This window comes from Chamaea fasciata, unplaced genomic scaffold (assembly GCF_029207755.1).
Source record: "Chamaea fasciata isolate MVZ Bird 193981 ecotype frontalis unplaced genomic scaffold, bChaFas1.0.hap1 SCAF_1, whole genome shotgun sequence".
In the NCBI taxonomy this organism is placed as follows: domain Eukaryota; kingdom Metazoa; phylum Chordata; class Aves; order Passeriformes; family Sylviidae; genus Chamaea; species Chamaea fasciata.
In genome coordinates this window covers 59,832,843-59,859,270 of record NW_027094086.1, presented here as the reverse complement: position 1 = coordinate 59,859,270, position 26,428 = coordinate 59,832,843, and the positions used below count along the sequence as shown (strand labels likewise).

Below are 26,428 nucleotides of genomic sequence, written 5' to 3'. Positions count from 1 at the left end.
GCACTGTTTATTTGCTTGCACTTTTTTCTGTATTTATTTTGAAGCATTTCAAAGCAATTCTGCAGCTGCCGTTCTTGCAGTCTTCCTTTTTCAGCCAGCCCATGCCTCAGTGGGAGCATCTCAACTACCCACACCAGCAAGCACTGGAATGCAAAGACAACACTTGCTCTTTGTACAGATTTAGGGTTGACATTCAAGCAAAACACATTATAAATTCTTTGTGGAGGCATTTTCTTCTTGCATCCATAGCTAAGAAGTACATTAATGAATAATATTCATTATTGTGTCCAGAAAGGTGGGGTAGGAACAATGCCGGGACTGTTTCATGGCCTTCTTTTCTCATGTGAAGCAGGTTCTCCCTTGCCCTGAAATTCTGAAGTTAATTTAAGAGTGCATGGGAGTTGTTAAAAATAGAAATACTGGAATGTACAGAAATACTCCTTTTCCTCTAAGGGGCAGCCAAGTGCATTTGCTGTTTTTCCCCCAATACCATCGAGATTTTGGATAGCTGAAACTCCATCAAAACCAGCTTGAATTTCGTACTTTTAGGATAAACTTTTAAGGTAGAATATTTGAAACAAAACTGTTGTTGTGCACAGCTCAAATTTAATCATCTTAAAAAAGAATTTTAAATGGTGACAGAAAGAAACTGTGGTGCAGACATTTTGAATAGCATGCAAGAGAGAGTAGCATAACAATAAATTATTTCCTTTCTAATCTTTTAGAATATTTGTCTAAACAAGTTTGTTAAAACAATCAAATGTTCTTTGTGCCTCCTAGATTCGGAGCCTGTATTCAACTTCAGTATGTACTGACTGCAATTTTGTTTCTTTAATGCAGTTGTTTATGCTTCTGTAATCCTTTTGTTTATGATTTTTTTTCCCTACTAAAGTTTGGATTGTGAAACAAGAACTTTTCTGTCCTAGTTTAACATTTTGCATTAACGTACTAAACTTTAAACTACACTTGTGACACAAATCAAACAAACCAAAATATGTGAGTGACAGTAAACAAGAGGTGAGGCAAGACTTAGTGAAAGATTAAATCAATTTCTCTTCTACATTTTGCTTCAGTTTTGTATGCAGTCTTGTAACAGTCTCCTGTTGCCTGAATGAAGCCTTGCTCCTGTATTTCCTTCCCAATTTCTATGCATTTGTGTGCAAGAAATATGGAAGGTAGAGATGGGGCTTCCCCATGCTACAGACAGTTACGAGGCAGGAGCAGCACTGGGCTGAAGTTCTTCTCAACTTGAGCAGAACCAGGGTTTGGGATCAGCATTTCCGAATCAGCGGTTCCAAACCCACTCCTGTGCTAAACAGATGCTAGAGTGGGGATCTACAAAAATGGCTGTGATAACCATGCACAGGCAAAAAATTTAGGAACCACAGTTTTAAATAATGCAGTGGAGGGATAAGTTAATTAGGATCTTCTTTGTTTTTGCACTTGAATTCTATTCACATTTCCTGTGGAAGCTTTAATGTATACTACAGCACCATGGCGAATCTGAAAAGTAGTTAAATCAGTCTGACTAGTATATGATGTGATGAAAGTAAATACTTACTGTGATTTTCATTTCCAAATCTTAGTTTTCAGGGAGTGGTATTGCTTGTGATACACTGTTTTGTAAAACCTGCTGTTCAAGCAGTATGCTTGTAAAAAAAAAAATTACAGAGTTTATGGTGGTTGTAACAATAACTTTGTTTTAATCTTTTGCTTTTTATGTGCTTTATGTATTCATTAAACTGTTTACATCACAAAAAACAGTGTACTAATGATTTAATTTGTTTTAAATGCTTTAATCCATTAACAGAAGTCGCAACAAACTACTACTTGTACATGATAAGTTTTTAGTTCACTAAGAGGCTGCGTGTCCTTCTGCAAAATTCATTTAGAACAGTGCATTGGAGAAAAGGGAACAGAGAGGTTTCCTTCTGGATGGAAACGGTAGGCTTTGAGTAACCAAAACCCCTGAACATCAAATTCAGAAGCTTTGGTTATTCAAAGCCTACCCTTTCCTTCCAGAAGGAAAGCTCCTGAATCTGATGTTCTCACTTAATGATAACAGGAACTGAATCTGGCCTCTCGTTTGTAGCAGGTAGTAATGAATGATGAATACCTAAAAATGAATTAGAGTAACAGAACTGCAAGTCTGAAGCTCGTTTAAGCTTGTGCAGTGGTAGAACCTGAGAGTACATTAGAGACCTGCCTAGTTTAAAAAAAAATATCACCTGTAAAAACGAAGGAAATACCAACTGGTGAGTATACACCCCATGTGAAAAGTGAAAGGCCTAGGAGCCAATATTACATGGGACTGATTTTGACGTTTAACAAATGGATAACCATAAACATGTTATTTGTGCCTAATAATTAACACATTATCTAATGGACTGGAACTTGCATTTTCAAGGAAGTTACTGCTTGAAGTAATTACAAGCTACTAGAGAAAACTGGGAATTGGACTAGTTTAAATGCTCTTTAGTTGGTACTTTCAAGTGCAAGCACTAGATTTTGGTAAAGTATTAGTGATGCTTTGTGCTTACCTGATATCAGCTGCATGGCAAGGTTTGTTCAGAAAGGGGACAAAGTATTTGGGGCTTGCTGATCTGTATCACAGGTTAAAGAGGTGGTCATGACTGGGGAGAATGCCTGTGTGCTTTGCTGCTTTTACTGCTCTTTATATGGTCTTGTGCCTCTTACATTCAGAAATGTATTAGTAACACGTTCAGGCTAAAATAGGGATTCATCAGCTGAAGCAGTTGAAGAATCATTGTTCTTAATGACTCCACAGCAAAAGGTTTCCCCCTTTCATTAAATATTTAACAGGAGATTTCAGTTCAGTCTTTGCTTGACTATTTCTGGAGTCTTCTATCCGTTGATATAATACTAACAGTAGTATGTGTAAGTTGCATGCAGAAGAGCATGTAAGTTCTACAGAAGAGCTCCAAGGATTCTTTTGAGCACTTGGTGAAGTTCAAAGCTTGTGGTGCCCTTTGCCTGGGCCTGATGGCAGAGCTGCTGAAGGGGCAGTGATGGCAGCTTTGGGATCTTTTGGTGGGAACTGGCCTCACCTGTTCTCAGCCATTCCTCTCTTTACCTGCATGGCCCCACAGCCCAGCTGAGAGTAAGGTCTTTATTTAATTTTAAAACCATATATCGGGGGGGTGTGTTTGTTTAAAGAAGTGCGAGGGCCAGGCAGGGACCCCAAAATGTACCTACAGATGGTCAAATAGAACTATTAAAAATTTAGCATGAGGATTTTTTTCTGTCTGAGAACAATTTAATCTGTTTACTTCTCTGCAGCTGAACCAGTTTGATAAGTAAGAAATTGCTTTATATTAAAATCTGCTATATTGTTTTTTTTCTATCACATTCCTTGCAAATGAAGAACTGCATTATCCTTAGCACTTTCCATCCCAGAATGCCAAAATAAATGACTTTCTTCAGCTGTTTTCAGATTACAGAATGGTAAATGCTGCCATATAGAAAACCAGAGCAAAAGTTACTACTTTTTTTCCCCTGACCTTGTTTTGCACATCTGTCATTACATAGCATTAGTGACAATTGCTGGCTTTCACCTTTTGTACTGATGGAAAATACCTCACCATGTTCCTGAAATGGTCTCCAGTTAGATGTGTGCAGTTACACATTACACTCCCATGTTATGTGGTTTCATTTCTGAGCTGCAAGAGAAATCATCTGCTGGCAGGTGATTTTACTGAATTTTTTACAAATCAATTTAAAAATGTGGGTAAAGCACAAATTACTGCTGCAGACCCAAGATGAGCCATAACTCTTTCCCCTTTTGCTTATGATGCATCTACTTCTACATTTCTGATACATCATAAAATTAATGTGCCTTGGAAACTGTACAAGCCTCAGGGCTGGAGTGGTCCATCTTCCCCCCTTTATACTAAAAATATTATTGGAAATTTTACCACGGTACTTCTTTCAAAAAAATATGCTATTAACCATGCCATGTCTAAATATTTCATAATAGTAAACTCTCCTTGGTATTACACTCTCTGTACAAGTTATGCTGAGAGAGGCAATAGTGCTTTTAACAACCTATATGAGAGTTTAGCTTGTGACTTGCTTACCTATTAAAGGCAGAAAAGAAATAGAATTGGGCCAATCCTTCAAAGATGAGAACTGATCAAATATTTTGTAGGTGGGTGGGTGAGTGCAGAGTGCATGCAATCTGAGATTTCCAAGGTTGTAGTAACATTTTTCTGGCCCACAGCTGTAACGTGACACCTGGTATTTATTAATTTGTTTTCCAAATAATTCCCGTCTAGCTTATTGTATTACCTTCATGACGATATGAAAATACTAGGGAACAAGACATCTGAAAATTGTAGAAATTTCACAGAATCACAGAATGTGTAGTTTGGAAGAGACCTTCAAGATCATCCAACCCAGCCCTAACACTTCAACGGCCATATCCACAATGTTACATTATTTTGCTGTAGCAGCACCAACAAACAGATGCATCTCCACCAAATACACAGGAGAGCAGTAGAAAATGATCATGGTGAATACCAGTGCAGGGTGCCTTCGACATCTTGCCCATCAACAGTAAAGTACTTAAGGCTGTGAAATTTGATGGTAGCAGAAGCTACTTGGAGAATACCTACCAGCCAAAGTTTGGGGTGGGTTTGTTTTTTGTTTTTTTTTTTTTTTCTTCTGGAGTGATTATTCTCAAACAAAATCCAAAACAAAACTCAAAACAAAACCAGTCAAGAAAACCCCCACCCAAACCATGGATCATTTCAACAAAGTTTAATCTATGTCATTGATACCAACTTGATAAAATAACAGAACAATACTGAGTATTCATCAGAGACTATGTCCAAGCAGATAAAGAACTTCTATCATGAAGAATATTTGAATAAAATTATTTATGCTAGGCCGAAAAAATGCTTCAGAAAAGCCAAGTCAAATTAAAGCACTGGGTTTTGTCTCTGAAACCATTTATCAAGTGTCACAACAATGGAATAAACTGGACCCAGGGAAAAAACTCAGAAGGTATGATGGCACTGGTTTCTCATTTGAGTCCCATCATAAACCAGAACTCTCCTGAAAAACTGGCCCCATTCTTCTTTTTTCCGCAGTAATTCTTTTACCTGCTGATTTATGAACACTAATCATCAAGGCATTAAGGGGTAACAGGGTTATGGAGAAATGTGATTCTGGATTATTGATTGGCACCTCTCTTGACTGGGGAGTGTTCTCCATTGTTTCCTCCTTCTTCCTTGTGTGTCTTACTTTTCAGTCATCTCTTTACTGCCATGTTTGTTATTCCTATCATTCCGCTAAGAATTCTTCCTTTTTGTTCACTGCCTATTTCTAGACAAAGACTGATCTCAGCACAACCCTGAAAGACAGAATCTGCTGCATTTTACATCTCTCTTCCTGCCAATTCTCCTCTATACCTTTGAGCAAGTAATTTAATTTCTGTCTTAACTTCCACATTAGTAAAAATTAACAGTGCCATTACAAGAATGTGTGGCTCATCCTTCCTAAAGTGATTAAAAGGCCTGCTGAATCAGGTAATTAACTATAATGTCATCACCAGATCAGCGAGTGGGGAAGACGTCAGCATTCCCATTGCTTTTGGTAACAGATCAGCAAGTCGTGGACAGCCTGGGACAAACACTGCCACCAAGAGCAAACTGCTACCTGGAATGTACACTAAGAAGAATCCAACACCACCAGTACAACACAGCTCTGCTTTAGCAGTGCATGCTTACAGAAGTTTTATTACTCCTACAATAAGCATGGAAAAATACATCCCACATGGGCTTTGTATTCTGTTGCTGCCTGGTGAGAGCTGGGGTAGCAGCACTGGAAGGTTCTGACGAAGTGTCAGCCATGCCCAGGAACACAAAGCCCCATGGATAAAGCCCCTCCAAACCTCAAGATGAAGCAATTTCTGTATTCAAATGCCTGTCAGATTTCTCACTAAACCGCATCACAGTTTTCCATGTTATTTCAATAAGAAAAAAAATTTACATTTTTACTGAAAGGATGCATCTCAATTCCTGTTTGGCATATATATTTAGAAACCATACTGACTACCTCAGTTTGAACCTGGATAGGAATTTCATTACAGTTTGGATCCAGAGTCCATTTCAAGGACTAACACAAAATCAGCTGAGTGGCTTACAAACCGCCTGTTAACTTCCAGCTTTTTCTTCCCACAGAACAGAACAGTGTTCATCACGGGATAATTATCCTTAAAGAGTAATTTTAGTCTACCGGTACAGTTCCAAATGTCTTAGTGGGGGTGGTTAAGCATCATGGACAACCTACAGGCAGTGGAACAGTTTGGTTTTCTAAGACAATCTAAATGCAATTTTCATGTCTATGTGAATTTGAAATGTGAGGATTCTGTATGATATCTTTTAAATTCATGCACAGCAACTCGTTAGGCATCTTGTGAAGCCGTTGGGAAACCATGAAATCCATTGAACCTATCATAAAGCCCTTTGTTTTTCATCTTTACCTGGTTTGACTGCCTTTTAAATCAGCTATTTCCGTATTTCATATGGATGGATTTTGCCAGTAGAGAAACAACATGGGATGTACTTTAGATTTTCATCTCACATCCTAAAGTAGGCAACAGAAGCACACAATAGTGATACTGAAAGGAACTGTAAAAAGCTGTAAATTCAAGCACTCCAAAAGTATCTTAATACCGTTATTGTCACAAATGCATATCACAGACTGATGAGGAGTTAGCGCTATTTACATGCATATGAAATCTTCAGCTATAAGCAATCCTCTTGTAGAGGATGAGAGCCCTCAGAGAGATGATAATATGCATTTAAAAGTCCCCCCTAATGCATCTGAGGTGCTAGATCTGACATATCCTGTTTATAGCAAGCAAAGTCAGGAATGGATTTCATGACACAAAAAAAAAAAAAAAAAAAAAAAAAAAAAAAAAAAAAAAAGCGCCTGTAACTGCTTAACTGTAGTTTTTATCCATTTTATACTCAAAGCCTGTTGTTGCACAACACTGAAAAGTATTCATATATGTATATATGAATATATACACACCCACTCACATAGACTTGGGTATCTTCAGATCAACTGAAAATGTAATAACATTGCACAAAACCCTAAATGGAGCCCATACTGTTAGAAAAGTGGAATTTAATTTTTTTTTTTTATTAACTGCTCTTACAAGATACTAATATGGGTTGTGCCGGTAAATGTAATTATGCTGATGTGAAAGTACATGGCTAACACAGGGAATGCAATTCCAATGTACAGCTAATGTTGAAACTTAAAATACCTGCATGTTTTCTTTGAACTGCATTCACAGTTACTCTCTTTTTTTTTTCCTTTGTCTTAGTGGCCAACATACCACCATACTACCAAGGTACGTGACACAGTAAAACAGTGCAACTTTCCTGCACATGACCAGAAAGAACCACAAAGTGTTTTTTAAAAAATCACTCCCCTTACAGGATAACTGTGGGTATTTATTTTAAAGAATTCTTATTTAGATTATTAATCCTTAAAAAACACATTGATTTCACAATGAAGTTGCAAATTATGTTTTTGTCATCAGATCTCCCAATTACTGCTTAAATTTCCAGTACTGGCAAATCATTTTTTATTAAGAACATTCAGCTTTAGGGTTCTTTTTGGCTTTTTTGAATGTGCAGCAAAGTTGACTTAGTTGAGATCCTTAACTGAGGTCAAACATTTCACTAATATTAACTGGGAACAGGAAAAGCTGAGCGTTCTTCTGTTCAGTTGCTGAAGAATTACTGTATGTTTAAACTTTCTTTAGGGCACAAACAAGAGGCACCTTCATTTTAAACTTCACCACTAATACCCGAGGGCTCTGAATTCATGCTCATACTTGGCAAGTACATTTCAAAATACACAGATATGGAAGCCAAGTATGCCTTTTATTGGCAATGCTCTCAAGACTGAAATTCCTAACATTGCAAGAGGTGAGGGGAGAACTCACTGCAACCCCTGGGCAAAAGAGACCACTAACACAAAGAAATAAGAAGTAAATTATATCCTTTCCTAAAACACAGTTGCTCTTCTCTATTCTTATTAGATTTTAACAAGAATATTACTTAAAGCCAAGCACTTAAAACATATTTAAAGGTAAACAATGATGATCTGAATGCATTAATGAAACACATGGTAACTGTTAAACTGAGTTAATTCAAAAAGTCCACTTACATCACACCATCTCAGTAGCCCATCATAGCAGTATAAATCAGATTTATTTTCTCTTTTAATTTCAAATCCATTAGAATTTACCTTTTAACACCTACAGATATCATTTATTACATAAACATAAGCAGTGTCTGAAAAACACCACTGGATTTTGTTTCCTGTCCCTAGGAGTCCAAAAACTGAAAGAACAAACCAGAGGTGAAAGAGTTATTTCAACTATGAATTGAGGGGAAACATGTAAACTACCTGTCACGAGTAAAGAATAGTATCAGAGGTTCTGAAGACAGATGAAGTTTGCTGATGACAATATGAATGGAAAGCACTTTGTTTTGAACACCAGGAAACTCACCCAGAACAGCCATTAAAAATTACTTCAGATTTGCTACTGCTTCATGCACATTAAAAGGGGAGACAACTGAAGCCTGTGATAACATTTGACCCTGCAGGCAGAAGAACCTTTGTATTTACAGTACAATAACCTTTCCAATAAGCCAAGTCATTAGCACCTAATAATTGATCAGAATGCCAAAATGAAGAAATTCAACCCTATCTAGATTCTAAAACCTTATTATCCCAATTTCTCTCCATTCCTGTGGCAATCCACAGTCCGTAAGAGCTGCAACACCATGGTATTTATCCTAAAGACAAGGCAGTCAGCAGGTTTCAAAGGGTAATTTGAATGCAGATTAACAAGACAAAACCATGGCTGAAGAAACGTGCTCTAAACACTACTGGCTCTCTATTTTGGCAACACTGGAACTAGCAACCAAGTAGAAACTGCTGCAGAAATATAAGCAGGACTGACTGCCTGACACTAGAGATTTCACAGATCCAAAATTCCTATTTTCCTGCTTTTAAAAGAGTTAAGTGTCCGCATATCATCAGCATGCAAAAAAACAATCCTGATAAAAACCAGTCAAAATTCTCTGCATTGGTTATTTTTTTTTCCAATGTAAATCAATGTCATAAACCACATATCTGACATCATTTGGACTATTGCTCAGGAAGCTCTATTGAAAATAGAAAGCCCTGCTGAAAGAGAAATTGTCACCCTCACTTGATTCCCTCATTCTAAAAAAAAACCATAGCTCTTGCAGCTCATGAGTGTTACATAGTCTTTGGGAACTAAAAATGATACACGATCTATTCCTGCTTTCCAATGCAGAATGATCCAACATAATTTAAAGGTTTTTTCCATTCTGGTCTATTTTCTAAATAGGCCATTTCACAGTCTATGATCCTACTTAAGAAAAATTTCTTATTTAAGGAAAATTACAAAGTGTCTGTTAGCTGAACTTTCCAATACCAGGCTTAATTCAACACTGGGCTGTAACATCAAGAACATGTGCACCCATATATATGCACAACGTATGTGCATATACATATACTGTGTATTTGCCATTCCACAGCACCGACAACTGTAGGGGGCAATCTCTGTAGATTTCCAAAGCATATTCCTCCTGTTTTCACTCCTGAAAATGATTCTTCATGCCATGGCTGCTAAGCTGTCCTTCCCAGCTGACTGGGCCACATACCTGTTCTGCTTTTCAGGACATACATGCAGCCAGGGTCAGCCACCACGTCGGGTCCATCCCCCCAAGATCTCAGCATGGCCGGCCTGTTGATGACAACCCTGTAGTCCACTTCTTCAAGAACATTGTAAGTCTCCCCTCCTCTTATGCACCACAATTAATTTTTTCTCTTCAGAATCCATCCGTAAACAAACACTCCCCTATCATTACCCTTTATTTTGAGCCTCAAATTGTACTGTGCCTTTTGAGCTCATTATGCCATTCAAATACAAAAATATTTTTACCTAGAAGACATCCATACTGAAATGCTACCAAAAAAGCATGTGAACCTCCATCAGCATAGTCAAATGCTAACCATGTCAGTTATACAGCTTCACCACAGACAGGTTTTGTCCTTGTGTCTTTAACACTGGCAGTATTCAGGAATTATTACTGTTTCAAGATAGACATAAATCCAGTGCATTCCAGGCAAGCCTTATACAGCGGAGGAGCTTCTCAATGCAATTACCATTTTTAGCTCATGGATAATGGGCAAAAGGCCTGATGATTTCTGACATTTATTTTTGCCTTCATTTCACAACTCTTGTGTTGGTTTTTAGGTCTCACCCCGTACACCTCCCCCCATGCAAGCAAAGGTAAGCAATTTCAGGGACTCAAGGCATTTACCGGCATTAATTCACACTAATTCAACTGCAAGCCTGATTCACTGTCTCTAATGGCACTAAATAAAAGTTTACAGGGATCACTGGAAACAATTTAAAGCAAGAGCCTAAGACACAGAAGCCATGGTTCTCTTCCTCACGCAGTTCCTGACTTTTTGCATGACTAATTGAAGCCACTTGCAGGGATTTTTATATTCAATTTATGGTGTGATTGCTTTGCATAATGAACTAACTATAGGTAATACTTTCAAACAAGTCTTACCAACCAGGAGCTGTCCTCCATTTACTCAACTCAGCAGGCTTCTGAAGTATGTAACACTGGCAAACTATGGCTAGTGAATTCAGTTCTGGTAATTACAATAAACAATTTTGCCTTTTTTTGCTTCATGAAATGACTGTACAGACTGTTGTTCTCAACTCCTGCCTGCCTCATTATCTGGCCATTATTTCATAATCTTGGTTGCCTTTTCATCTTCTGTGTATGGCAGACCCAGATGCTGTGTTCCATAGTGATCATCATGTCATTGTTTCTATTTCTTGCATGTACAGGGAAGAGGATTATCCCTCACCAGATTTAGCTGGGTAGGTGACGAATGTGCTTTCGGTAACGGCCCTTTTATTTACCAGGCCAAAGCATATCTTGCTCCATTGCCTCAAGCTGCTGCAGCAACGTGATAATTTTGTTTTGTCTCAAGTTTGCTATTTTGCTTTTTCTGTTCCACTTTTCTTCCTCCTTCCACAGCACTTTAAGATGGCAATTGTGTTGCTTGCTCTTATCCTGCAATTTGACAGCCCTTGCAGCAATAATTTCTTTTGCTTCAGCACAAAGGGAGCAAAATCCACTGCATGGCAAAGCTCTCTTCCTTTAAAGGCTCCTGGAAGACCCATCTGGTGCATTTTTCTTCTCCTGGGATCGACAAAAATGGGAGGGAGGGCTGGAACAAGATGGGTGCTTATTCCACTTCTGCAACTACATTTACACGGCCTGCAAAACTAATACAGTCACTAACCTCAGTATTTTATCCCACCTTTCCTGTCAGTTAGAAGTGATCTGCCTAAGCAATTACTAGACAAGTACTTCCCACAGTTCTCTCACAACTAATTAAATTCTACTTTACCATAGGTTTGATTTTATATGAGATGGCATGTAAATTACTGGCATTTTAAGACAAAATATCAAAGCCTTCAAGCCATTAAGCATTTCTTTCACTATCAGAACACTACATATTAGCTGATGTGTTTGACATCCTAGAATTCATGAAATTAAAACGTTTTAAGTTTTGTCATACAGGTTAATGTTCTGAGTATTTTTTGAATATTAATTCATTTTTTACAGATTGATGCTTCCCTCAGGTTTTAATCTATTCAGATAATTTCCTAACATTTTTCTTCATCCTTGTTTATTAGATAAAAGATTGTTTTATTTCAACAACCTTCAAATTCCTCATTTGAGTATTACATTACAGTGATCATAAATAAAGACTACAATGTGCATATGATAATTGGAATGTGATAATTTGCAATATGCATTAAAATCTTTCTTTGCAGGGTGGTGAAGCACACAAGCCAGGATATGGAAGCGGAAAATTCTATGAGCATAAATCTGCTCATAAGGGACACAAGGGATCCTATCATGAGGGCCAGGGCACTCTTTCCAGAATCTTTAAACTGGTAAAGTACACCTGAACTTTAAGTACAAAAAAAACTGAACTGGGAAAAAGAGAAGCCAAACCTCTCCAGAACCTGCCATGTTTGAAACAACCGTATTTCCTTAAAGCTTCTGAGGGAATTAGATTTGCATGGAAAAACCAAAAGGTTATTTTGTGGCTTAGGGACTACTTCCATGATAGAACACTAAGGTAAAAATACAGAGTAAGTGGCCTCAGGAAAGAAGGTAAGTCCACAATGTCCCACAAAGACCCGCACCAGGATCAGTGTTGTTACTGAAACCAAAAATGATCTGGAATACCTAAGACAATGAGATGACACAGCTCATTGCTGCTAAATTATTTTGGATAGTGAAAATGAAAGAGAACTGATAAACTGCAAAATGGTAGTACAGGGCACTGCTGGACATGTATTTGGATGCAGTAACACCTCCTGCAATCCCTGCTTGTTCCCACCCCAGGTGGGAGAACTCCTACAATATGTCAGTACCGCAAGTTACGAAATCACAAAGTGGGGCAAATGACAACACTGTCATTTTAGAAAAAAACATTTGGTCAGATTATCTTTAGTCTGGTTCAATTCCCCATTTCAAAGCACAGCACAGTCATAACAACACAGGCAATAAATGAACACACAATAGGAAAAAAAGGTCAGTGGGGAGGATTTTTCACATTCTACATCAGGAAACAGACACATGAAAAGCACACTATATCCACTGGCAGATACCTTAAGGAAGGCTGTATTTTCCCCCAAAGGCAATGATGGCAGTGAATTCATAATAAATCATCCAGTGCACTGTTTGCACATGAAGATGCCATCAGCACTCAGCTTCAAGTGAGAAGGTCTGAGATCCTTAGCAGAGCTGATCATTTCAGACTCTTACTATTCCTCTCTGCACTAGGAGATGTAACAGTGCCTTAATCTGCAGAAAAACCCACATTTTTGTCTCTTAAACAGTTTAGGTTTACTATCACCCATTGTATAGTTGTTACCCAAATATATGCAGCACCAAGTGGCAGCACAAAAACTTCAAGGAAGTAATAGGAATTCTTATGTTCCAATTTAAGAAAAGGAATGATCTCTTCAGAGGCCCAGGTAAAAATCAAACACATTTTAAGTCTTCACACTGTGCATTTGGTATTTTTAGTGGGGTTCAGGTACATCGACTATTCCATGGCTATATATTGAAATTATTTGAAAAACTTCATCCTCTCAACCTCTGAAAATACGTATTAATGATCTCTCATGAAATTTAACATTCTCTTATTTGCATACTCATCACAGCTATTTTAGCTTAGATTTATAAATATATAACTGAGAGATATATACACCAGTTTTACTTTTTAGATAACCTTTTCCCAGCCCTTATAATTCCTGGAACTTTGATACAAGTTTTATTCAGGCCCATTTGATTTAGACCCATTGTTTACAGTAGGAGGCCTCAATTACTACTTCTTTATATAATCAATGAAAACCAATCTTCTTTTTGAAGTGAAAATCCCAGTAATAGTTAGTGATCTACTAGAGGCAACTGCAGGCTATTTTCATTAGATAGTATTCAAAATTTTGTCATACTTAAAACAGATTGATGTTCTTCAATGCAGAGCCCCAAACATATATTAATTTCTAATTAATGTAACTCTGTTCTTCCCTCCACAGGGAGGCTCCGGGTCCCGACCTGGATCGCGGTCTGGTTCCCCCATTGCTAGGCGCTGAAGCTCCAAGATGCCATCCAAGGATCATTTACTCTGCTTCATAATATAACTGCCTTAAAATTAGTAACAGCTGCCACAATTACCTAGATAGATGCAATCCATTACTTAATGCCAAGTAGGTTCTGCATGCAGTAGATGACACAAACTTCTATTGGCAATCCCTGAGCAACAGTTGAATGAAAGGAACACAAAAAGTAGCTTTGCTAGATGTTTTCCTTATTTTGTGTGAAGTAACAAGATCTCTGACTTTACCCATTCTTCTTCAGAATGCCCTAACTGTATGCTGGACTCCTTTATTTCTCCCCAAGCACCTAATTCAAGCTCAACTCTTCTGCTTTCGTTTTAGTGAACATCAGAATTACAAATAAAGAGCTATGATGTCTTGGATCCTGAGCACTGCTGTTAATGAATTTTTGAGACACTGCTGGTAAAAACAAAACAAAAAAACCCAAACCCAGTATGTGCAGAAGTTGTAAGGACTGTTTATCCAAATTTTCTTTTTTTTCTTTTGTTGTTTTTTTTTTTGTTTTGTTTTTTTGTTTTAATCTTCCTTCTCTCACTCACAGAATAATTTATTTTCATAACAGGATTAGGCAGTCATGGAAAGGTTTATCAAACATTGGGAGTTCAAGGTATGTGAAGTGTGGGAGGGGGCAGATGTTGAAGAATCAATACGATGTGGAGCAATAGCAATAAGGAAATTCTTTCCACACCATGAATTGCTGATTGCATCCAAACCATTAGAATAAAGAGTAGATGAGGGAGAGAAAGAGGATTTCAAATTTGAGTTAGACTAATGTTACAAAACAAGGGATATTCCCAGAGAAACATCTAAGATGGCACGTGACCACTGGATGTCACTGGTGCTTCACATAAACTCTGCTGCAACAGCATTAACTTTGCAGTACAATAAGTAAATAAGCATATAAACAAAAAAGTCTAATTTCTGAAAGAAAGCCCTTCAGTACCGGTATCTCAGTCCTGCACATCTCACGTTCGATTTCTTGGTACTTTCTCTTGGTATTGCAGCAGTGTTGTATTTGATTGGCTCATCTTTTGCCTGAGTAACACCTGGATGCCTATTAAGGGCAGTGCACCAAAGCAAACTCATAGTAAACTACTGTGAACATTTAACTGTTGTATTGTAGTTGCCTCATAGAAATAAATTATAGCTTAGTTAGATTTAGATAGGAATTGTTCACAAATTACTAAAATGAATGCGTGGAGATGGTATTTCCAACCACACTTAGGGAAATAAAAGGCTCTTCTGAATTGCACTGTTTTATTACTTAAACTTACAATTTCTTCAAACTGTCATCTAAGTGTCTGATTAATTATTTTATTTTTTTAGTTTTAGCCTATGCACTGTAGATTACGGTTAGTGCTTCCTAGGTTGAAACAGCATTCCTAATAAGTGCCCAGTAAAAGTTACCTATAAATATATATGTTAATTGTATTTCACATCTAAATCTATTGTAGGTTTAAATCAGTGTCCATTAATATGAAACAATGGAAGATGAGATGATAGAAAATACATAGAGACTAAAGAAAACAAAACTGCCAAAATTATTAAGCACACACACATATTACATCTATTATCTTCGTTGGTTGCTATGTGTATTTTTCTATTGTAGCTTCATTCAGATGTATACTCTGCAACGTAATGGTTGATTTAATTTGAACACATATTGTTCTTATAGGAACACAGCTTTTAAAAATAGTCACTATTGAAATAAAGTAATCAACTTGAAATGAAACTTGGGCCAGTTTTGTTTTTTACAAAGGAAAATGACATATATATATATGTGTATATATATATATGTATATATATTTATATATATATTTAGGTCTGTTTGGTTTATTCTCCCCTTCCCTCCTTCCCCTCGCAGAGTTTATGAATAATGTTCAGACCCTGAACACAGGCTTCTAGTGATATTGCATGGCCCAGAAGACTGACAATAGGACACAAGAATTATGGAATGCCAATGTCTTTGGAGTGACAGCTACAGGCCAGAGGGATATTGCAAGGCATAAAGTATCTATGAACAGGCCATAAAAACCAGCCCCCTTCTCATAAGCAATTGTGGTACAAACAGCCCTCAAAAATGTGAAAGAATATTTTAAGGTAAAAAACGCAGAGAAATAACATCTTTCAAAATACTGCACTGTAGAGTAACAGAATTTAACCAAAACTTCTTCCTTGCCTTCATCCCTCTTCTTTCCCCTCAGTCATCTCTCTCAGAGCGTCAAAGTGGCTTTTTTGGATTTACTTCCTTTAGAGGAATAGGTACAGTACTTGAAAGCATTGTTTTAGCAAAAAAGAGATTAAAACTTAGCCTACACACTAGTAGTTTTGATGAAAACCAGGAGTTTAAATGGCCATTTGATTTGTAAGCAAAGGATTTTTACTGAAACACAATGTGCAACCAATACCAGGAGTGCATAATTTAATGTACTGAAGGAACGGACATAAACCAAAGGAAATTGTGAGCCGACACACAAGCCAAAAACCCCAAGGCCAGCACAAGCCTACTCCTGCATTGAACCAGAAAGAAGAGAGGCTGTCCCAAGCATTGTTCACTTACCCACTATACAATGTGGCACTTCAAGCACTCCTCGGACCAGTTCTTCTGCTTCCTTAAATAATACATCTGCTTTAACACTGCTTTTGAAAATATCAACATATTGGTTACCTTGTCTGCATTTGTTCTGAACACCAACACATACACTACTCTGAAAAGCCCCAACTCAATCTTAACAAGGCTGTAAAAACCTCCATCAAGACACTTGAAGTTCATGGGGAAGAGGATGCAGGGAAGCAAATCAAACACAATGTTAAAAAGAAAATTTCTAGAAGTCTATTATTGTAGCTGAAACGATTTCCAAGTGCTGGAGGAGTAGCAAACTGAATTCAGGAAAAATGTCAGCTGACTCCATAACTCACACTGTTCATTTAACACTTTCAAGAATTGCTACAGACTCACTGCCTCTAACCAAGGCATAACACTTTGAGAAGTTACCCTTTAAAACTGCCATTTTTTACTCATGAGATCAGCTTTTAGGCTGTGTGTACCAAGTATCACAGAATCATTAAATGGTCTGGGAGGAAGGGACCTTAAAGATCACCTAGTTCCAAGACCTCTTTGCATTTATGCACTATTCCCTGAAATAAGAGGGGAAAAAAGTTCATACATGGTACATGCAACACAGCACATTTTGCTCTATTATTACAGATAAACAGTGTGGTATGCCATGAGGCCAGACAACTGTAAAATATAATGTCTTCCTTCAACAGCTGAAACACTCACAGGCTGCCTGGAAGGGAAGGCACTGCTGGAAGGACTTTATTCTTTACATCTAATATTCAAACATGCACTTCTGTAAACAGAGTTTTTCCAATCTCCTAGAATCCAGAATCATATGCTTAAAAAATACACGAAACAGAATTTGGAAAAAAGTAATATTATTTAGTATGTTTTTCAATTAAATATTCCACATAACAAAAGTGTTATTTTCATGTCACCAACTATATTACTTATATACATATGCTGAACAGTTAACAAAAGAATTAAAAGATGCCCTATCAAAACCAACAGCCATTTCTTGCTTCAGCCATCCGAAATAACTAATTTGTATCATAGACAGAGTATAGACAATATTTACATAAAAGGGCTTTTTGGATCTGAGAACAATTATCTTTTAGAAAGTAAATTGAAGTCCAAGTTTGAATAATAGTACAACATATCCACCACTGATCTAGAAGTACTTGTGGCAACCGAACAGATAAACTCCTTGCAACTGGGATGAGTATTTACAAAATATACTGACCGGCCACACAGAGGCTCATAAACTTTAAATATATATATATACATATATAAGCACACATATATATATATCTATATATATGTAACATAAATAAAATTCAAAAGAACAAGGCAAAAATAAGGAAACAGCTTCTGTCTTTGGAATGTCTAAAAGACAACTATGCTTTTACTCCAGTGTTTCTTTGCTATGAATATACTTAACAAGTGGCACCTTTGAAAGCAATACTCAGTCAGCTAGGTAGTTCTGCTGAAACGACTTAAACAACAAATAATTGTAACATATTTCCAAAATCCACAAAGAAAATAATAAGGAATTTACAGATTCAAAATGATAACTGTTTACAACACTGGGAAACATTGTATAGTATAGGTGACCTAGTGTGCATCTAACTTTCTCACTGTTACCACAAAATTGAACTTGTTTACCTCACAGATTTAGTATATGGCTGTTTTCCACAGATATGGACCTGCTGACCCAGTACAGCAAACAGCAACAGAGGCTTTTAGTGGAACCTTTTCTCATTCAGATTCTTTTTAAGTAATTATTGCCAAGTCCAAAACATTTTACTGTAAAAACTAACATCTATCTGCCTCTGTGGTTGGAATGAAAATGAACATGCTCCCTCTCGAGAGTTTAACTCAAGAAAAGCCATGAGCTTGCAGAATTTTATTTTTTTCCAACAAGTTCTTAAAATGCATTAAAAAAAGAAAGCTTTCAAAAGAAATACAGCCTTTTCCTGTGCTTTGTAAGGAAAAAAAAAAGAAAAGGGCAAAACTCCACTATTTTATACTGCATGCATCATCAACTGCAACACTTTGTTTCCAATCTCAATTATTTCTTTAAACACATTAAAAAAATAGTTGACTGACAGGTTCATGATTTTCCTGTGAAGTTATTCTTCATCTCCATTAAAAATGGAAATCATTCCATTCTGATATAAAGTTCCAGTTTATTTTTAAATAGATATACTGGCTGTGAATTCAAAGGTGAAACTGTATACATTATTACCTGAGTTCATTGATTCACAGACAACTTAGCACAGATTAAATGAAGTTTTCCCAATATTCTTCTACAAGCTTACAAAAAAGAATTCATCTTTTAGGTAACTTTTGTAAATAATTAAAAAAACCCTCTAGTTTATTATTCTATTGTTAGTATCTTCAATGGTTGAAGCTTTAACTGTAAAGTTCAAGTGCCAGAAACATTTTTAACTTTCAAATTTCAAGGTGTTATCGAAAAACATTGCCTATACTTTGCCATTCATTTGAAGATTCTTGTACCACTTCTTCTAAATTCAGAGCACGACTAATGTCTTCCCCTTCTTGTTCTTGGTGACTCGCAGGCTCTTGTACAGGTCCTGCCAAGGTACAAGAGAAAAAGGCAAGTGAGTATGATCTGGTGTAAGAAAAATGCAAATACAGCACTGGGAAATAAAGGAATCATGATGGGAACAGTATTATAACAATTATTTCAGATACTGTAAACTCATTAGATGGTCTTGGAAAAAAAATTTAAAAAATTTAATACAATATATTATTTTCCTGGAATAATTTTTCAACTCTGTATTTCTGTACACAGGGGTCCACATAAAAAAAACCAAGAACCATACAAAGCAACAAACTGCTGTTTCAACCTGATTTTTGGGTTCCATGTGCAACTATTAGCTCACCAACTCTGGTCTTTGGCTTTTAGTGCTTGATTCCTCAATTACTTAAGGGAAGTTCTCTGTCCTCTCCTAACAAAACATATGGACTCCTGCCCTCAGCAGTACTACAATCATGCTACGTACCAGTGTAACCATGAGCCCGTTTCATATGCAGTTTCATATTGCTTTTCTGTGTAAATCCCATTGCACAGTAATCACATTTATAAGGTTTCTCTCCTGTGTGCCTTTTCATGTGGACTTTAAGAGCACTCTTCTGGTTAAATGCCTTTTCACACAGTGTACACTGAAATGGCCGTTCCCCTTTATAAGAAAGAAAAACATATTTCATAATTTTTCCTTTTAAGATTGCAATACAGTTTGGAATTCAGTAAAAACTATCAAGATGATCTAGAAATGAAATAGACATCATCATTTTCCTTGAAACTTTCTCCAAACAGTGCTATAGCTTGTCGGCAAACACTGTCAGCAAAAACCTCAAATTAAATGTCAGAATTGTTATATAAGTACTAAATCACTGATATTATCTTTCCTATCCAATTTATCAGCTAAGTAAGTTATTTTATAGAGGTACAAAAAAAAATCAATTTACCAATTTGACTTTTCTGTACTCAAGGAAAGCATCACCTTTCTACATCATGCAGAGTAGTGCAGATAAAGCAATGTACTAGAATTAACAAAGCTGATGCCTTTAAGAAACTAAAAAGTCAAATATGTTAACAAAAAAAATGTCCTGGTAATTCTACATGAGACTTGTGGCCTCCTATGCCAACACCAACTAGTGATTCCCATATTGCACCAAAAGAGGCTTATTGTTCCAATTCTGCCAGAATACTACTGATTTCTAACTATAAACACAAGAACATATTAACTTAAAAATATTTTAAAAATTAAAAACACCTGCTTTGCAAAACCAAACATTTGCTTCAACACTCAACACCACAACCTCTGACATAAACACATTGTATGTCATTAAAGACTTGTAAAAAAACTTTCTAAGATACTTCATGTTATTATTTAGCAAGATGAAGCACAAGCAAGAATAAAAACGCTTTTCCAAGATCTTCCTTACAGGACCAATATGTCTCTCCCTTCATTACCTGTGTGCTAGTACTCCCACCTGCATGCCAAATCCAACTCCTCAGACAATCAACAGAAGGTCCTTTAAAGCACAAAAATTTTCTTTCTATTTTTGCTAACAACTTTTTCACTAGTTTGAAGAGAAATCTAGGCTTCCTCAAGATTCCTTTTGATTTCATTTTTTTAATTCAGTGAAGGTGAACAGCCTTTTTGGTGTAATGGAGTACCACAGAGTTTTTGGCAGAACTGGAAGCAACTGCTTCCCTCTAATTTCAACATTTCACCAAACCACTCTTCACTGATAAATCCTAAATAACCAGATATTTAGAGATATTCAGAGAAATAAGAGGTTTTCCTTCTGGCCATTGATTCAGTGGGTGTTACCCATGAGAAATGGTTAAAAATGTTTAGTCAAGATAGAAATCACAAACACTCTCTCACAGACAAGGACAGTACCTTTATGGAAACAAGTCAGTTTAGATTTAGACTAACCTTTCTTGTCATAGTTTATGTAAGTGCATCCATCTAAACACTTCTGTGCAGCACATTTTCACTCTTTTGGTCTTGAGTGATTTCTAAAACAACACTCACTTCTGAAAGAATTACAATCATATGGATTGACTTACTGTTGCCTGATATTGTTGAAACACAAAAATAAATATGAATTTAGCAAGGTCTGTTAGAGCCTAGCACATGAGCCCCCTAGTACAAGAAATCCAAAAATATCTAAGGATTTACTGAGTGAATTACAAGTCATTCCAAAACAGAAAGAACTCTTTCTATGATGCTGAAGATTTATGAGAAAGAGATCCATAAAGGGACTCTGCTCTGTTCTCAGCCTTCCTGAACTACTCTGCACCTATACAGGGCAGCAGCATGAAATGAAACTAAGCACAGAAAATGACAGCTGGTAGTCTCTCTGGTTCCTGCATATTTTGTGGAACCCTTACACTAGGAGACAATATCCTTTTCAAGAGTCTATGTTATTTAAGTCAGTTTTGCAAAAGGCAAATTATTGATGGTATTTTAATCTCCTTGGATTTTAACTCCCGCTTCTCTTTTCCTACCCACAGTAGAACCAAGAATGTTCCTTTCTAATACAGTAACCACAAAACAGCTTGATGCTGGGGAAAGAGAAAGCTCTGGTTTACTCACTCTAAGAGAGAGACACCCTTTTGAGGGAATCTTCTTATTCTACAGTACATTCAGCTAAATGCACTGGTCTCCTCCAGTTTAGTAGCAACACAGGTAACTTTCCCCTGTCCTCTTTAAGTTGAGCAGCCATGACAGCTCTTTATTGGTAGCAGTGGTAGGGAAAAGAAAGAATTTGTTTCAGAAAACTGACTCCTATATTTAGAACTCATGCTCTTAAGAAGAATGTTTGTCAGGCACAGAAGGTGACAGGGAGGGCAGCTGGGCTATCATCCTATGTACAGCTTTCAACTTATGGCAGGGCAGAAGCTGCAACCTGAAAAGCACTTACATCACAAAAAATGAGGGCTCATTAGGAGAGGTCAGTATAGACTTTTTATAGATTAGCTGTTGAAGAAAATAACAGAAGTGCAATATGTGGAAAAGAACATAACAAATTAAAAGCACAGGCATTAGAAACAGATGACCTGTGGAAGTAGCTCAGTGACAATGAAGCACTGCATACAGTAGTGAGTATCAGCAGCCAAACCCATCCCCTGTTTATCATTGATCACATCCCTCATTTGCACATTCTTCTATATGCTTGAGGATGATCATAACCAGTGCCTTTAAATCACTTCAAACAATGCTTTAAAATATGCTTTTATTAATCTGTTTCAAAGGCTGACAAACCTTTAGACACAAGCTCATGCACTCACATTATCACTGCAGTACGGACGGTCCTAAAAAATAGATCAGCTTAGAGAAGCATGTAAGTTTTCGAGTTTGCTGTTCCTCCTTTTAATTTCCAAACATTTGAGGTAAGAAATTTACTTGTTTTTTTTAAGCTTAAATTGATATTTAAAAGCAGTTAGCTGAAAGTATAAGCAAGGGCTCCAAATATAACACCCAGATATTCATAAGAAAACCTCTCAAAATAAAAATAATTTCTGGTGTCACCTGTGTGGATGCGACTGTGTCTCTCCAGCTGACTTGGCTTAGCGAAAGCTTTTTCACAAGTATCACACTTAAACACTCTAGGCTTCTGGGAACTCAGTGATGGTCCACCCTGATGGGTTTGCATGTGTTCCTAAGCCAGCACAGGAAAAAAAAAAAATTCAGACCATTTAAAAAGACTTCAGTACTTAACTGAATAAAAATATAGTCACACCTTGAAGACAAAAGCAGAGGATCTTAGTCGTCAGCAGACAAGCTGGAAGAAAATGGAAGCCTCCCTTGGTTTTTTTTCTTTTAAATGGGAGATTATTTTTGCATATCAACTCTCTCTAACCATCAGTATCTTTACACTTCTGAAAAGCTCCATCAATAACTGTATGTCTTTCTTTACTGGCATAATTAGTCCCTTTATTAATTATCTGAAGCAAAATAAAATACTAAACCAGAGTTCTTTAAATGCTCTGTTCATCTACAAAAAGGCACTTTGACAACTGTGTATTGTAAGCTAACATGGGATTTTTCCCCCCTCTCTTCTACAGGATCCATCTCCCTCCTTGTCTGACATGTGGGTATTCCTCAGCACCCAAACTGGTAACACTGACAAACTGTACAGGCTTCAAAGAGGCAACTATCGAAACATACACACACAGAGCTGCACGATGGCAAGATGCAAACAGAACCACTTCACAATGGACTCTTAATTGAAAAAACACCAGAAAATAAAATCACTAAGGTTCTTAATGGTAAGATAGCAGGATGTTTTATCTTCATGAAGAAGCATCAATACCAGTTCTAATTTCAGTGTTTTTAACACACTAATGCTGGGCCCAGGTGTTTGTCAAATTTAGAAGAGTACCTTATGTTATCTATTTTTTTTTTATTTTTTAATTTATTTATTAATACCAATATAAAATTCAAATTACAAATATATATATATATATATATATATATATATATATATATATATAACTAAAAAAATCTAATCGAGAACAGTCTGTGAATAGTACTGTAGTAGTGGAAATATTTATCCACTTTCTAAAATGCGTGTGGATATCCTTTTCTAGTCTATTTGATTACAGACTAAACTATTAATTAGTCTTTACTATACCTAAACAATAAGCCTTCTTGAGGTCTATGAAGTCCTATTCCTCACTCCACGAACTGAAGCAAACTGTGTCTGCAGAGTTTGTTTACACTGGAAAATCAGCGAGACAGTTACACGGAAGAATATTATCACAGTAATTATAATAGAGTATTATACGGAAATAATATAAGGTCTTCTGAGAAAATCAGGTATCCCTAAACCCTTGCTTATGGTGGAAATAAACAAATCTTTTGGTTTTATCTTGTTCATTACCCCCTCAAGCATTGGAATGGTGGAAACGTACTGTGACCTACTTTAGAAAAATTATCTGAAGCCGGTTGCTTCTTTCTTCCACCACAAAACCCAAACAAAAAACCAAACAAAACCAAACCTCCAAATCCCAACAAGCCCCACCCCATCTTCTACTTGAAAGCAAGCAATGTAACATCCAGATAGCCCTGTAAAACTTTCTGTTAACTTTCTCTGAAGAAACAGTTTGTGATGCAATTCCGTTCCACTGATATGTGAACCTTTTATACTTTTTCTGTAAAACAAATATATTTTTGAAAATAGTTCACGGAAATGCAACACTCTGAAGTGCAATCATCTCTTTATAGACATAATATTGCACTGATTGTTCATGTGATGTTTTACAACTTTATTTGTGTGATTTTTATATTCATCAGAGAGTAATTATCTTGGGGTAGCAAACAAGCATTATCTAATTAGAAAGTAAGTCCAGGAAACCATCTTTGAAATGGCTCACGCAGTAGTTTGCCACTCTTATACCCCATCACTCCTGAAACATTAATTGTAACCACCTCTGAAAGTGTGGCAATAAAAAGGTCATTTCATTCCATTGTTTTAATAAGATAAGGCCTTTCTCCTTTCATCCTGGAATCATGTCTGTGCCTTATTTACTATCAACAGTCAACTTCCAGATAGTTCCACTACATATTCATATGAAATTGGACAGTTTAGTCACTGTGCATGTCTTAAGATTCTCCTCTCTGAAGCTGTAAAATAGGACAGTAGCCCACATCAGAAGAGGAACTGAAGTCACTGGACTGAAAAGCCTTAACACTCGGACTGGGGTGGGTGGTGGAGGTGTTTGTACATGATCTCTAAAGAGGATTTGTGGATAATTGTGAAACTGCTGGTACTGACATCTCTGGAAAAAACACATACAGTTAAGTACTGGCATCTAAGCACTGACACCCTTACCTCTTACTGGATTTTTCTGAAAAGCCTGAAGTTTGGTAGTGCCCTTAATATTTTTGGTGACCTCCAGAATTCTATCAGTATAAAATGAAGACCATGAATAACAGATCACTAAACTCTTCCCAAAATCCTAAGTCAAACTCCAATATTTATCTTTGAATTTCTGTTAAAGGCTGCACACAGCTGAAGCTGCTATTAACACACTGATAAAGAAAAGAGTCAGATGAGGGGTGGAATTTGGTTTAGTACATGATGGTCCAGTGATAAATGATACTGCCCTTTAAGACCTTCAAGACCAAAGCCAACCGTTAACCAGCACTGACAAGTCTACCACTAGACTATGCCTGCTAAGACACTGTCCATAGTGCCCCATCTACACATCTAAATAACTTTCCTTTACAGACTGTGCCAGTGCCTGACAAGACTTTCAGTGAAGAAATTTTCCCTAATTTGCCATCTAAACCTTCCCTAACACAACTGAGGTAATTTCCTCTTGTCCTATTGCTCATTACCCAGCAGAAGAGGCCAACCCCCACCTGGCCACAACCTCCTTTCAGGTAGTTGTAGAGAGTGTTAAGTGACCCCCAGGCTCCTTTTCTCCAGGCTAAAACAACCCTAGCTTCCCTCAACTGCTCCTATTAAGAATTGTGCTTCACACCTTTTACCAGCTCCACTGCCCTTCTGTGGACACACTCCAGATCCTCAACGTCCTTCTTGAACTGAGGGTCCAAAACTGAACACAGGATTTGAGGTGCAGCCTTGCCAGTGCAAAGTTGAGAGGGACAGTCACTGCCCTGCTCCTGGTGGCCACACTTGCTGATCCAGGCCAGGTCACCATTGGCCTCCTTGGCCACCTGGGCCCACACTGGCTCATGTTCAGCCACTGCCAATCAGCACCTCCAGATACTTTTCCACCAGCAGCTTTCCAGTCACTCTGCCCCCAGCACTGCCTTGGGTTGTCGTGACCCAAGGGCAGGACTTGGCACTTGGCCTTGTTGAACCTCAAACAATTCATCCAGCCTGTCCAGATCCCTCAGCAGAGCCTTCTTGCTCTCCAGCAGATCAACACTCCTGCCCAACTCAGTGTTGTCTGCATGACTGAGTGCACTTTATTGTCTTGTCCAGATCATTGATAAAGATTTTGAATTGCTGATCCCAGTACTGAGCCCTGGGGAACACTACTTGTGACCAGCCATGAGTTGGATGTAATTTCATTCACCACCACCCTATAAGCCTGGACATACAGCCAAATTTTTCCCAGCAAACAGTGAACCCGTCCAAGCCATGTTGGTCAGTTTCTCCAGGAAAATGCTGTGGGGGGCAGTATCAAAGGCTTTGCTGAAATCCAGGTAGACATCATCCTTTCCCTCTTCCACTAAGCTAGTCACTTTGTCACAGGAAATCATGTTACTCAAGCAGGACCTGCTTTTCATGAAACCATACTGACTGTGCCTGATTTCCTGTGATTTCCTGGCTGTACTGAATGTGCCACATGATGGTGCTCAAGATGAGCTGCTCCATAACCTTTCCTGGCACTGAGATCAGGCTGAAAGGCCTGTGGTTTCCCACATCCTACTTCCAGCCCTTGTAGATGGGCATCACAGGTGCTAAGATCCAGTCAACTGGGACCTCCCTGGTTAGCCAGCACTGCTAACCATCAACCATAAATGACTGAAAGTGGCTTG

The 26,428-nt window shown here is 37.4% G+C and overlaps 2 protein-coding genes across 8 annotated transcripts in view; one reads left to right on the top strand and one right to left on the bottom strand.

The window, feature by feature from the left end:
* MBP (myelin basic protein) overlaps window positions 1-15,539 on the top strand; it is an 83,748-nt gene extending 68,209 nt beyond the window's left edge. For 2 of the 4 annotated variants that reach the window (XM_066184561.1, XM_066184573.1), the window contains 7 exons: window positions 781-804; window positions 7,358-7,384; window positions 9,757-9,864; window positions 10,337-10,372; window positions 10,949-10,981; window positions 11,948-12,070; window positions 13,727-15,539. In XM_066184561.1, coding sequence (XP_066040658.1) covers window positions 781-804; window positions 7,358-7,384; window positions 9,757-9,864; window positions 10,337-10,372; window positions 10,949-10,981; window positions 11,948-12,070; window positions 13,727-13,783 — 408 coding nt within the window. In that variant the 3' untranslated portion in view covers window positions 13,784-15,539. The remainder of the gene's footprint in view (window positions 1-780; window positions 805-7,357; window positions 7,385-9,756; window positions 9,865-10,336; window positions 10,373-10,948; window positions 10,982-11,947; window positions 12,071-13,726) is intronic. The other 2 variants (XM_066184565.1, XM_066184570.1) reach the window with 2 other exon arrangements.
* A 2,719-nt stretch (window positions 15,540-18,258) lies between these two features.
* The window catches only part of ZNF236 (zinc finger protein 236), a 72,585-nt gene continuing 64,415 nt past the window's right edge, over window positions 18,259-26,428 (bottom strand). For all 4 annotated transcript variants that reach the window (XM_066184539.1, XM_066184542.1, XM_066184552.1 and 1 more), the window contains 3 exons: window positions 22,442-22,571; window positions 19,397-19,573; window positions 18,259-18,964 (listed from right to left, as the gene is read on the bottom strand). In XM_066184539.1, coding sequence (XP_066040636.1) covers window positions 18,837-18,964; window positions 19,397-19,573; window positions 22,442-22,571 — 435 coding nt within the window. In that variant the 3' untranslated portion in view covers window positions 18,259-18,836. The remainder of the gene's footprint in view (window positions 18,965-19,396; window positions 19,574-22,441; window positions 22,572-26,428) is intronic.